The following is a 14,986-nucleotide window of genomic DNA, read 5'->3' on the forward strand; positions in this document are numbered from 1 at the left end:
CCTTAATTTCAAGGCTGCAGTGTAGTAGAAATGTCACACCTGTGTAATTAAACAGATTTAAATTGACTTAGTTACAGTACAAGCCCCTAACGTTTTTACACTTAACCCCATTTATACACCATTTATGTAAAATGTAGGTTAGTTTGATAACTGTTTGCTTCAAAATCATATGTTGTAAACAAACACATTTCTTTACTTATGTTACCAATAACTCCTTAGATTTAAACGTCTCTCCTGGACTGCATGGGAAAATAATTCAAACAGAACATGATGATTCATTAAATATGGGTCACAGGCATAAATTAGTTCCAGTGGTGGGGGCTGGGGGTACATAATACAATTTAACAAGTCTGAAGTCAAATATTTATTCTAAAACAGAATAATCAATGATGTATCCCTAAAGCTAAGAAATGTTCAGGAAACCTATTTTAATGTTTTTATTATAATGTTTTCAGATTTACGTAGAAGGTTCACAATGATTCCTCTTTTGTATGGAAGTTATCAGCTGCAAGACTTAGTGTATACAGAATTCATACACAGAATAACAACCTTGAAGGGGGAAAGTTACATGGTTATTCTATGCCTTCGTAATTTTGTACTTACACAAACATTTCAGGCTGATTTCTTACCTGACCATTCAAACATTATGACTCTCATCAGAAAGTTTACCACGGACAATTGAAGAGATATCCCCCTTTCCATGTTTACTATTAAATTGTTCTACTTGGTCTTCAAAGGCCTTAATGGCCATGGCCCACATTTATCTCCATGATCTCATTTCTCCCTAGGTGTTACTCACTCAATTAGCTTGACTAATTTTAGCTTTCTGTTAGACTTCAGACTCTTTCCTCTCTCTTGTTGGAGGGTGACCCTTTGTTCCTGCTGCAATTGCTACCTACACCAGACATCCAATCATCTTCACTGAGGTCCCCCTCCCACTTTAAAATGCAGATCAAAATCCACCTCCTCTGTGCTGCCTTTAATAGAGAACAACCAGCTCCACAAACTGGAGCCTCACTCTTCACACCTCTCCTTACCTACTATCTTGTACTATAGTTCTCTCACCTCTTCTTACTCCATGGTAATATTACTCTTATTGTAACTTCTGTTTGCTGCAAGATATTTTAATGGCACATCATAAAACTCAATATCACTGTATTCTCTCTCTTTTAGACAGAGTTAACTCAATGTTTTGGATACAAATCTGAAACTAATGCTGAAAGAGAAGGGCCCAATAACTGTATCTGTAATATTACTACAGGTATTATAGGTTTTTGTGAATGACACTGTAGACTTCTCTTCCCTTGTTTACTGAAACTCTAGGGGTTGCACTGTCCTCCACAGTTTTTCTTCCATTTATTTTTGTGTGCAGTACACTGCAATAAAGTTTGGACTGCTTCAGACCAGTCTGGCAATCGCAGCTAGAGTTCACAAGAATGAGGTCTAGAGTAGTCCAAGCTCAATCACAGATTAGGTTATGCACAGTGAATGGAAAGTAGTAGAATCCAGCTAGTAATGTACATATGTTAGTCAAGCACACTGATAAGCTTACTCCTAAATGATGAGCTATTACTGATTAGAATGTTTGTATATTAATGAGGAATGGATTTTTTCTGTATCCCAAAGAAGCACAAACTACTACAAATCAGCAAAGGAAAGTAAATGCAACAAAACGTTCTCATTCTTATCCATCCCTGAAAAAGGCATTCAGAATCATCTATTAAATTAATACAGAAAGGTGCACCAGACTTCTATACAGCACTAATATTTAACTGCATTTCAATCATAGCTGCCCCAAAACAATTAAACTAACATGAGCCATCGTGGAATTCCCCCCACCCCCCTTCTGATTAGTCTGAAGGGAAAAAATGGTTAAAACAGCTGCACATACTGAGCAAAATGTTGTAAATCAAAACCATTATCATCATCAGGAATGAACATGTGCTCAAAACCAAATGTATATGTTTTTTCACCATTGCACCTTCCATAAACAGAACAGCAGATCATGCCAATACATATACCTTTTTAGTTAACTGAGGGCCCAATCATGAAAATCAGCACACAGCCTGATCACTTGAGCTGTGTGCTGGGGTTTTCCATAGGAACCAAGGAAAAAAGAATCCTTCTCCCCAGGCTACTCCATAGCCACTGCTGCAGCTCAGTGATATGCTGCTAATTAAAGGGCTCCAGCAAAAACTTCAGCATTGCCAAATACAAGCATTCAAAAATCATGTCAGGCACCAAAACATCATGAGATTGGTTTAAAAACCATGAGTGTGTCTTTTCTTTGCCTTCTGGTGTTTGTGCCTTAAGGTACACTCTGTCCTCAATTTCAAGATTCTCCTCCACAATCATGAGGCTAGAAACTTACATTTAAACAACAACAACAACTCTAAAAGTGGAGATTCTCACATAATCTCCTGATTTAAGGATCTGGGGCATTAAGAGAAACTCCAAATTTATGGGGCCTTATGATAAAATCACAAGAGTTGGCATAATTGAAATAGCCCCACTTTATCCTGTGACTAATGCCATGTGCCGAGTGTGTGCATGCTCAGAGACTGATTTTCCTACTTGGACAAAAACAAACATTCAGAACCATAACCTCGGAGGGCTTGGGCTTGGTAAAAACAGCAGCCCCCAGTGAAACTCCCCAAGCAGGAAAAGTATGTGACGTGAATAGCTACAGACACCAGTGTCCAGTGATGCTGGAACTGGGGGTGTTGCCACACTCCCTGGCTTGAAGTAGTAATAACAAACACCAAATACATGGTTTCCATCATCAGCACCCCCACTATAAACATTGTTTCAGCACACCTGCCAATGTCACCATCAGACTGTGACTTCTTCAGTTTAAACTCTGAGCCTTATGTTGTCTGCTGATTAGTTGCCTGATTTGACATCCTTCTGCTCCTTTCCCCCTCACAAACACCCCACCCATCTCTTATTCCTCCTTCCCATTCCCCTTCAATGCCAATCTTCTGCTTACTTTATCTTTCCCCTGTTCTATTGCTCCGATTATTGATTATTTGTATTACAACAACATCTAGGGGCCCTAACCAAGATCAGGAAATCGAGGTGCTACTAGTATAATAATGATGACCGTAATGTTTTAAAAGGACGTTTTGCACGAGTCTCTGATTATTTTCCCTTAGTAGAGAACACAACATCCAGGTACAATTTGATGCACTGTTTATATCTGTGAAGGTGTAGGGAGATTGTCATGACCCTGTACAATTAACTTGGGGATCAAAATCTGCAAAGAAGAGAGCCATTTTACTTTCCTGTGGATGATGATGGTAACAATCTCTATTGGCATAGCATCTAGGAGCTCTGCTTATCAACCAGGATCCCATTGTGCTAGGTGCTGTACAAACACAACAACTCACAGTTAACTCAAGAAAAGATATATATCTGCATATCTCTGTGTGTGTGTGTGTGTGTGTGTGTGTGTGTGTCTCTCTCTCTCTCTCTCTCTCTCCCCAAAAGGTACAATCTAGAACTGTTCTCACTCTTGAAAAAATCACTTCTGACCTGGGACATTTTCTGACAATTTTCAGTCCAGAACAGAATGATTACAATAAAGGGAGGACAGCAGGACAAAATGAATCAGAAAGATCTGGGAGAGGAAATCAGGCACATTTCACTGTCAAGCCTCCCAACTATACATACATCTTGCTGTTTGCACAACTTTCATGCCATGTGGCATACAGCACGGGTTTTAACTGATAATCATAGGCCTGATATTGTGAGCATGCCTGATTTATAAACTCTGTAATTTTTCACTTGTGCAAGTAACAGGGCAATTATTTTACCACATCAGTACTAGACGGTGTCACTGTGGTTTGGTTTTTCTACAAATGGTCGTATTAGTACCAAAACCTCCCAATTTTCATATTATTTATATAGTCACATATCTGTCCAGCATCAACATACAACATTTCCTCTACAAGATGCACACAGTTTTAAGATAACACAAAAATGTTTTACTTAAGTAAAAGGATATTTCTGATGCTTCCAAACTACTATAAGTCATCAAAGGATTTTTCTAGATCACAGGCCACGTCTACAGTTGAACTGGGCGGTGTGATTCCCAGCTCACACAGATGTACCCACGTTAGTTCTGCTTGTGCTAGTGTCAAACAGATAGCAGTGAATCTCTGGCAGCATGGGTGACACCTCAGGCTAGGTGCCTGAATACAGAGCCAGAGGGCTGGGTGGAATTGTATGTGGGGCGTCTAGCCCGAGCAGATATGGACATACTGCTATTTTGAGGCACTAGCCTGAGCAGAGCTAGTGCGGGTATGTCTGTGTGACCTGAGAATCACACCTTGCAGCTCAAATGTATACATATTTTACTCATCCTCAGTGCAGCCTGACAGTGATTCTCAGGCCCAAACTTTCAGCTTAAATTTGGCTTTTTAATTTTTGATAAGACTGCCTGGAACAAAAATTAAATATCACTAGTAACAGGGACATATTTGCCCTAACTCCTCTTCTCTGCTCCTATTAACATCTATGGAGATTCTACAGAGGTCAAGTGCAATGTATGGTCCACAGTGAAGTGTCTAGGGATGTTTGCAATGGGATACTTTTCTTGCTTAGGGAGCTAGTGTAGAAAAAAAAAGTTCTGAGACCCAGCAACTAATCTTTTCCCTAGTGCTGGAAGCCAATATTCATAAGTGTCCCTTCCGAAGTTCTCAAAGTCAAAAGCAAACAGACACAGCAGGATAATTTCTCAACATACCATTGTATGAACTCTAAAAAGAGATAGGATTGGGTAGGCATGAACGAATTACACCATTGGCAACACTAAGTGTACAGTATGTAACTCAGAAAATGATTAAAGCTAAAACATTGCGTGCTGATTTTTCAATTGAAATATTACTGCCAGTGATTTCAAGAAATAAATTCTTGGCAGGGGCAGAGAGGGGAGAAGAAAAAATGTAGACCTCCTGAAAAAGAGAAGCCAATCTGAAAAGCAGAGAGGATTTCATGGTTGAAATTTCATCAGCCGTGATCCTCATGCTCTCTCTCAAAAGAAGAGGTATCAGAAAACTAACATTTGCAATATACATGTAGCACTCAACTGAAATACAAGCGTTTTTGTTTGAAAAATCCTTTTGAAATTAGCCTGTTTTCTAATCTCAAAAAATTGCTGGTTGGATGATTTTCCTTTTTGTAAAATGGCAAGTGATACTTCATTTTTAGCAAAAGGTTAATGTTAAGTCTCCCAACTTTATAAATGGCACTCTCTCCATAAAATAAACTATTGCATGCTGCTGTGTAAGATTAGAGAAAAATGTTCCCACTGTTGAAAATGAATGGATTTTGCATTTCAAGGTGACAAGTACAATGTCAGACACAATCAATCGATCACTGCATAATTATTATTGCAAATGATCCATATCCATGCTGCAAACCTTAAGGGGAATTTAATGAAGCAGTAAGCACATCAATAATAAGATCTACTTTGGTCTGTGTTAAATCTCATGATTCATAAATATGTTGGCATATTTTATTCTTTCTTGAAATACTGTAATGATATTTAAGAAATACTGATGTACAAAGTAAAAATAAAAATAAAATATTTCAAGAGTAGTTCACTGTATTATATAAACATTACAAAAAACTAGAGTCAGTATACATTGTTTACCACATAGGGAGCCAAAACATGCAACAGGATAGACAGAGATCAGCCTCTGAAGAAGACCCTTTTATACCAAGTTTCAGGCTAAAGTGAATTTATATGGCTAACTTACCACTGGAGTGCTGTACAAGAATGAGAACATATTTTCAACATTGCTTAAGTGTGTGGAGTGAAGTGATATTCACATTCTAGAATCATATTTAAGAATATTTATATTAATACTATATTAAGAATTTTGTTCAAAATTAAAATGGGATTATTGTTCTACACAGGAGCTGGTCATGGTGCCTCCTATTTGGCAGACAGGCAGCACCACTCTGGGAAGTCAGGGAGTTTTTGGAGACAGAAAAGTGACATGGGAAAAAGAAAAAGATACAAAAGCTGGGGAAGCTATGAGGAGATTCCTGGGTCCTCTAGGACTGGGAGACCTTTTCATTCTAGTAGCATGGATAGTTGGAGAATCCCAAATCCCAAGGAGATTTAAGAGAAATCAAGTCTGGTGGGAGGTCTGAAACCTAAAGGAGAATCTCTGTTTTGTGACTGTTTTAGTCATGTTGAAAGAAACAAGCCCTGTTCACCTTCCCAAGGAAGGTGGTATACAAGGATCCCCTTAAGGAGTTCCTCACAAATCACTGTCATGGGGCAGGGTGTGTATCCCCCTGCTCACCTCCACAATAACAGCAGAACCCTTTTTCAAGCTCCGTAGATCCCATGGGATCAGTGGAAGCTCAAGACAACCTATGTGCATGGCCTGTGCTGTGACCCTGGCAGGTTTGGGCCCAGTCACAGGAAAACCTCCCATAAATGTGACTGCCCTGAAGAGGGCCCTTTTAAAGAGAAATCTCCTTCCCTCTCCTATTAGTTCTGTGGGACCAAATACAGCCCAAGGGTTTTGTACTCTCTGAGGGGCAGAGGTCAATGTGCATCTATTATCCTGCCAACTCCTCCTCATCCCATCCAGTCCCAACCAAAATACTCCTCCCATGAGCATCCCCAAACTGCCAAAGAGGCCTCCAAGATGGCGCCTCAAAAGTGAGAGAGAAAACAATGCCCTGGAGATAACAATCCCCAATGATGCATGAAAGGAGAGTTCTGAATGCAGAGGTGGAGCAAAATCTGGGTGATGGTAATCTCCCTTTGCTGAAAAAACAATGAAAAACTTTGGTAATTTAAAGAAGTCCAAGACCAAAGAAAAGAAAGATTAAATAAATAATAAAGTCTGTTGTATATGCAGAAACAGGTGGATTTTCAATTGAACTCATGTGCCAAATGTTCCACAAAACATTAATGTATTGGGACATGTTTTAAAGTGATGTCAATTATCATTAAAGGTTTGGGCTCAAACATTCTAAAGCAAGACTGAAGTTTACATGACTGAAATACTTCTTCAAACCAACTTTGGGGCATAGTTTATGAGTTGCCTTTTATATCCAGAGATATTCTGATATCCAAGGAAATATAGGGTATTGTCCTGTGTGCATAGAGAGAGAGAAAAAACAAACACTTCATCTGCACAGTTGTGTTTTGCTAAGAAAACTTTAAAATTGAACACATTCGGCAGGACAACCCAATTGTCTTGGATCCTACTTTAACTAATTGTGACCCTGCTTTCATTCAACTAGTCCTTTCATTTCAGGGATCAAGGCTGCTGCTTTATAAACTGTAATACTCTATTTTTCAAGTTTATTGAGTCAAATGTCCTTGAAGATGCTTGAAATTCATATTGGTGTTCTCTATTACTAAATCGTTTTGTATTTTTCTGTGTTAATAATAAAAGGTACATATTTATTCAACGTCAGCGGTCATGCAGTCAGCCACAGAGTATGAAGCTACATGTTTTATTCAGAATCCTTGTGGAAACCAGTGAGAGGATCATTTGGACTTGGAAGGTGCCTGCAGTTTTTCAGATAATATGTTTGATTTCTCTTAACTGAAAGGATTTAACATTATTGAGTAATCAAAATATTTATGTAACAACATCTATACTTAAGTGCTCCACTTGCAAGCCATACTACATATTTATTTTGTTTATATTATCAATCACCTATCCCAGCTCTTTAATCACAACATATAACACATTTTGTCTATTAACCTGTCACATTACTGGGAAGATATTGTAAGGTAGGTTCAGTGCAAAATGCCTCTTTCAGTTCACGTATTGCATATGCAGTGAAATCTTTATTAAAAAAAGTTTTATAAAATATTAAGATAATTATATTCCCCACAGCCATGTATGTTTTCATGCCATATCTGTAAACTATCATTATAATTTCTACTTGTCCCTGCTCACGGTAGTTTTAAGATTTCCAGGGATTTTGTTTTTTGTTTTAATAGTATTCATATAAGCTCGGAGTTTTGTTTCCTTCATATGAAAAGCAATCTTGAAATGATTCTCTTAAAATTTATGTAATGGAACTTATCTACTGTAGAAGAAACACATGCTACACTTTGAATACAATACTTTCCTAATTCATATGAAAAATACATACTCTATCCCTGAAAATATGACAGTACATAAGAACCAGTAAGGCGACTATTAAAATTGAATGAAATATCATTGTCTGCATTTGAATATGGTAAACTCACACAAAGTCTTACAGAGAAACTTAATAAGATATCGCTCAATAAGAAAATGCTCACAACATTAACTAATTCTATGCAATCTCCCCAGATGAAACCACAGAAAATGCTGTCAACTAATTTAAAATGACTAAAATCAAAATTTCAGAGATACCCTCTTACTATCGCTCCTCACTGCTTCAATCTTTCCCATGAATTTTCACCTGAGCTACATTCTGCTAATAAACTGAAGCACAACATGCAATTCTCTCTGCTTGACCTGAAAGCTTTGTGTTTCAGAGTTGTCAAAACAACGTGCTATTGCGACAAGAAAGTATCTTGTTGCTATTGCATATACATATTTCAGTGTGTTCCTCTATGTCTGTGGACTCCAGGTTTGGGCAAATACAAATTTCATTTGCAGCCATGCTTTCAAATCTGCCTTATTTGATCAAGTAGTTCTCCATAGCTTCAAGTGAACACCTCCTTTAAATGAATACAAAATATTTGTTTAAAAGGCTGCTTAAAAACCAATCCACGTGCAAAGGATCAGCACGTTGGGATGTATTTGAGAAAACAGACTAGTGACCAAGGGTTTTGTGAATAGGCAGTCACAGTATATTTTAGGTAACATTAGCATGGAGTGTTCACAGAAAATTAAAAAATAATGTAAAAGTTGAGCACTGACATTTCTAAAAAGCTATTTTCAAATTACTTTACCCCCAATTTCTTATAACAATATTTAATATCATATGAATTTATATTTAATTGGACACTTTGGCTCTATCTCTAATCTTTTGTCTCAAAATATAGGAGCTGATCATTAGTGTGATGTCTAACAGGAAATAACGTCATAATTCAAATTACTGAAAGAAAAATCCACATTATATCAGGGCATGTTTTTTGGGGGAAGAAAACAATGCATATCTTTGTGTATCACAAACTACATCAGCGTTCATGTTGCGCTCCCTGCCAGTACCCAGCCCAGGCCAGGGGACGCTAATGATCCAATCAGTGTACCAAATTCGGTGATGAATCCTGGTCACATGCCACCTGAGGCACGATGTGCATATGCTAAGAAGATCACAAACTATGCTTAATTATGAAATAAGAAAGGCAGAATGGGCATGGGAAATAGAATATAAAAACATCCACTCCTCTGAGGGGCTAATCATCTTATGGAAGGTGCTAAGCACTCTCATTCCCATTGATCAGGCCAAAAATGCATCCAACTCACTGACATTAAGGAGATGTCTACCCTGGAACTGCAGGTGTACTTTTCAGTTTGGGTAAACATATCCCTGCTAGTTCGGACCAAGCTTACATACTAAAGATAGCAATGTAGCCATGGCAGCATGGGTGAAGGGGGGGGCTAGCCTCCCTGAGTATGCACTGAGGGTTTCAGACAGGATTGTACTTGGAGAGGCTATTTACTATTTATTTGAAGTACTATTTTTAGCATGCTATCTCAGCCAGAGCTAGCAGGGATAAGTCTACCCAAGCTGGAAATGACACCACCAACTACATAGTAGACATACCTTTAGATGTTTCAACTTCCAATCAATAAGCCAAAGGTATATGATGTTTCTGTGAAAAACACCCTCACAGCCTTGGTAAAAGCCCTTATGCTAATCAATTATATCTGGGGAAATGGGAAAATCTTTTTTTCCATATTCCATTACAACATATCCATCAAGCATTAGTCGTACAGGATTGTGAGGCTTGTATCATGGCTTGTCAGGAAAGCCTGGCATCACAAGTGCAAGAAATCTTCCTGCTGAATAAAAATGTGCATCGTATTGGAGCAGGGCTCAGGATTCAAGTCAAAAGTATGCAAATCCTTTCAACTTTAGGTGCTGGTTGTAATCCAGTCCAAGTGAGTAGTTATGAAAAGTCCTTGAAGTCTGGTGGTCCATATGAGATTGGTTGGTAGACGCAGTCAAGTTCCTACAGTACAGTTGTACAATGCCACACTTGCAAAAGCTGTCTCAGCACAGTTTAATGGGCATGGCAACTGAATTTCATCCCCTTCACCTTTGGATGGGAGTACAAGGATTGTTGGGGTGCTTGTGCCATGGAGAAACAGAGCATTTCATTCTGCAAGACTGTGAATCCAACATGTCGCAGGCACCCACTTCACTTTTAGAAGTCTTTTAATACACAGTTTGAAAAAAATACTAATCCTGCAGTCAACACAGTGAATTATCCTAGCTGTTCACTGCACCACTAAGATATTGTTTGATTTCATTAACTGAACACATTTACAGTTTGTTCACTATAAAGAGACCAACAAATTGTCAATACGACAACTGAAAATAATGTTTCCAGGGTCCTAATTAGTAAAATAATATAGAATGTAAAACAGCTGGAATGGCATTTTTTCTTTTTAAATCCCTGCATGAATGAAACTACATAGTAACACTGTTCAATAAAGTGGTGGATAAGATGGAGCAAATATATCTATGCTGATTAGAGAAAGAGAATAAATTCATCACACACTTCTTTAAAAAAAGATTCACTTTTTCACAAAAGTTGGCTACTCAAAATTATACTAATATTATTAACTAGGTTTTTACATAATGACAGTAAAAGTTGAAGTAGGGCCTAGAGAGAGCCTTTCATATGTTGCTATAGGGGAGTTTATACATTGCACCTGTACGTGTCAAAAGCTCATTGTTCACTATAACAGCCACACCTCTTTCAAATATCAATATATTTTAGGTACACAATTCCTACCACTACAGAAAAACTAAAATGTAATATTTTTGCTGAATGCATCTTTTCCTTATTTTCAGAACAAAAGGAACCAATACCATCCAAATATACTAAAATCCCTGAATTCTCAGTATATATCTAACTAATCTGATTTGGAAGTTTGATTTAAATCATTTTTATACCTGCAAAGGCAAATTAAAAATGGAAACTGTGCTTAATACCCAGGTGTAGTAGTGATATATATCGATTATACATGCTTCAGTTTGATGCATGCTGCTAATAAAAATATGAAGTACCATAAAAAGTAAGTCAAAAAGAGGAAAATAGGCATTGAAGAACTAGGTTTTAAAGGGCAAAGATTAATTACTAAGAAAGCAGGTCAGTAAGCTTTAAGAACCCAAGAGGGCATAACAACAGAAACTGCTTACTCTTGTGCTTTGGGATAGAACACACATGAGTAACAGGCATAGCTAGAGAAGTGCATAAATTATAAGATAATAAAAGATAGAATAACTACCTTTAATTAAAATTAAGGAAATTGGTATTCTAATGAACAAGGGTACATACAATTAAAAAAAAATCAGTCCTTCACTAAATTAATATGATTTCCTATTAAATGCTTTGAATAAGTGTAACAAAAATATAGAACAACATAAGTCCTATCATTTTTATTTCTCTTTCCACAAAAAAATTGTGTGTATTATCCTCAAATATTTACTCTCTGTTTTAGAATCCCTTTCATATGATGATGTTAATTCCAAAAACAAAAGAGTAAAATTGTGTAGAAAAAATGGATCATTATAGCAAAGATTTTGGGCTTTAACATATTATAAAAGATTGATATGGATTAGTGGTTATATAGTTACAATAAAACAAAGAATCAGGTAAAGGGTTAAAGAATAAACAGGCAGTAATCTGTGATGCCTCTTGCTGTTGAAATACATGAATAGATATTGCTTGTGAAAACTAAATTGACGTAATGTACTACAGTATGCTGTAAAAAAAAAGTCAAAATCATAAGGCTCACTGATTGGAGAAGCTCTGGAAATGATAACACAGGTCAAAGAACTGAAATAAGTAGCGTACAAGTCTGCTTATAGTGCCTTTTGTCCAACTAACAGAAGTTATTACAATATATTACAGGGTAGACAGAAATTAGAAGGAACTGTAAAAAGGGATTTACACCATAACCCGCAAGCAGTTTAAGAGAAAGGTAGTGATTTACTGATAATATTTCTAAGGAGTATAGCCTTCATGTAGCCTGTTTTGAACAGGTGGCCCAGATTAGAAGCTAGCCCACATCTATTTATATTTTATGTTTAGCAGAAAATATATTTCAAATAAAAATGGATTGTCAAATGAGATTAAAGTATTTCCCTAGAAGATATACATTCTTTGAAGAAGAACTGAGAAATGCTTTTAAATTATGCAGACTTGTTCACTGATTTGTTTTTGGGAAAAAAATAAAAATGTGTTTGCATTTATAGCTGGATGAATTAAAAGGCTAATACATTCATTAACTGACAATGAATGTGTCACAGAAGAGTCCTATTTTAGTTTCTCAGGTGAACAGATTTTGCTGCAAAAAATCAGAACAATGCTGAATGTAAAAGGACTAGAATGAGTGCATATTAAGATATTTCTGCATTTATACCTGTCAGTCATCACATACTTCAAAGGCTAAGAAATATTGTCACAACAACTACTACTACACACACACACACACCAAGTAGCATAATTTGAAGTTTGAACTCACACTAAGATTAGTTCATTTTTGATAAAGAAAGCAAATTCTGTACATCCACAAGTGATGCAGCATTCATTTTATGACTGAAGCACACAGTGAATCACAGAGATACAATTGTAACATTTTCTTAAGGCAACGAAAAGAAAGCAGTGCACTACCAAACACCCTCTAAACCCTGAAAATAAAATTGCAGCTTAACGTTAATGAACCAGTTCATTTAAACTCCCATTGGTAATGCAACCACATGTAATGTAATGTACACTAGCTGTGCTAGGCTATCCTGCAGTATAGGCACCTTTACATATTACAAAATATGCTGTTACTGTAGGCTAAAATCTATAGTCCCAAAGTCAATTTATTAATAAAAGATTGACATGGAGAGAGACACTACCTACCCACAAATACATCATCATCTTGAAAGAGAAATCAAGGGATCTGTCAGCAAAGAGAAGTCTCCTTACTTCACCAAGTATGTCTGGAAGGAAAACTGAAACCAGTGGGTAGAAAATCTTGCCTTTTTCTGTCAAGTCCTCACAGTTCTCTTCTTTTCTTAAACAAGATATTTTTTGTTTGTTTATGAGAATAGCATTCGTTCAGTGGCTCTTTCTGCGTGTGAAGTGACTTGCTTCAGGCTGTCTTTTTTTCTTCCCTTTTTCTCCCTAACTCTGCCTGTCCTTTCTTTACTGTCAGGCTTGCTTAGGTAACAATTCTTGGTGTGTCTGTTTAATGAGCAGGTCCGTGCACTAAAGGCAGCCACCTACAGTGGTAAAAGCAGAAAAATAAATAAAGAAATAAATGGGGGCACACCACTTCCTGATAGCTGCTATGGGATTTACAGAAGCCCCCTCAGTAGGAATTTATAGGAAGATTTCTAAGACGTCTTGACGGAAAAAAAAATCATCAGTGTAAAGCAGGTGACTCCAGTGGCACCTAAGCCATTACATTTCCTTGCTAAAGGACCCAGTTCACAAATCCTGCACTTGAGAATTTTTTAACTCAAAGCTGAGCTCCCATGGAAAAGAAAGGAGCATCTACTGCACCCTGCTTCCCCTTTATCTCTTTAAATGTACTTCAGATAAAAGCAGCATCCAGTCAGGTCAAGGCCTTCCCCAATCTTATTACTCTAACACAAGAGTGTTCAACATACTTTTCTACAGCCATCTACTGACTTCACAGTGTTATTGCTGCTGCTGTTAGTCCTACTGGGAGATAAATGCAATACAGGGAACAGGGAAATACGACAACTAAATCAGAAGAAAGTTACAGTCTTTGTGCTAATTTGGTATATTTTTTGTTTTGTTTTTGCAGTAAAACCACATATACTTAAAACTCAAAATTAGGTCAGAGTTATAATCGTTAGGCTAGGTAGCACTGACAGTTATACCAGATTTGTTGGTTTTCTTATTTTTAAAATTTTGATAGGCACTGTATGTAAAATGAATGGTTATGCAAGGGTTTTTGTGGCTTAGACTTTTATAACATGATAAAGTGAAATATTTTTAATTCATCTTGCTTGGCTACATTCATTTACTGAATCAATCAAAAGAATTCTTGTTTCAAAGACAATTTTCCAATGTAAAAGAGACAAGTCTCGGTGACTTTCTAGACTGTGTATTATTTATCATGAAAATCATCCCTGACCTTATGAACTGGCACTATTACACACTTTCTTACTATGGTATGTTTTGTATATTGAGGTAGATGTAAAAACATATACATGCAATTTTTTCACTGAGTACATCAACTTACACAATATACACTTACTAACTATAGATCAATGGAGAAATAAGGGGAGTCGGGGGTGTACCAGCATAGGTATGAACATGAGAACAAATATTCCTTTTTTTATGCCAATGCCATTCCCTTTTTTTTTTTTTTTTGTCTTTGGTTTTATCATCATCATTGACCATAGACTGTACACTTAGTCTACATTCCAGTTAAGGCAGGACGTTTTTTGCAGTCTCTAGGCAATTTACATACTCACTCTAACCATACAAGGTAAAATGTCACGTAAATAATTAAAATGCATTAGCTAAATTGCAGAATCATTCACTGCACCAGGGCAGGTGGCAAATGGATAGGCACCTGCTAAAACAGTCTATAACAAGGCTCATCAAGAGACATAATAGCAAAGCAGGATTGGGAGAGCAAACTAAAATCCATTAAACAAACAGTAATCAGGAGAGTCTTAAAGGCTTCTATCTAGCAGCAGTAAAAAAATACTTCCTTACCACTAGCACATAAAAATTGACTTAATTTTGGAAAATATAAAATAACTTATTTGCATAATAATTTCTTTAATTTATGTATATGTA

The 14,986-nt window shown here is 36.9% G+C and overlaps 1 protein-coding gene across 29 annotated transcripts in view; it reads right to left on the reverse strand.

Annotated features, from left to right (window-relative positions):
• RBFOX1 (RNA binding fox-1 homolog 1) overlaps window positions 1–14,986 on the reverse strand; it is a 2,389,987-nt gene that overhangs the window by 559,913 nt on the left and 1,815,088 nt on the right. The window contains exon 1 of one of the 29 annotated variants that reach the window (XM_037911702.2): window positions 13,067–13,621. The exons of the other annotated variants lie outside the window; for them this stretch is intronic. Coding sequence (XP_037767630.1) covers window positions 13,067–13,084 — 18 coding nt within the window. The 5' untranslated portion in view covers window positions 13,085–13,621. Of the gene's footprint in view, window positions 1–13,066; window positions 13,622–14,986 lie in introns of those variants that run through there. 29 annotated transcript variants of the gene reach the window in all.

This window comes from Chelonia mydas, chromosome 10 (genome assembly GCF_015237465.2).
Source record: "Chelonia mydas isolate rCheMyd1 chromosome 10, rCheMyd1.pri.v2, whole genome shotgun sequence".
Lineage (NCBI taxonomy): Eukaryota > Metazoa > Chordata > Testudines > Cheloniidae > Chelonia > Chelonia mydas.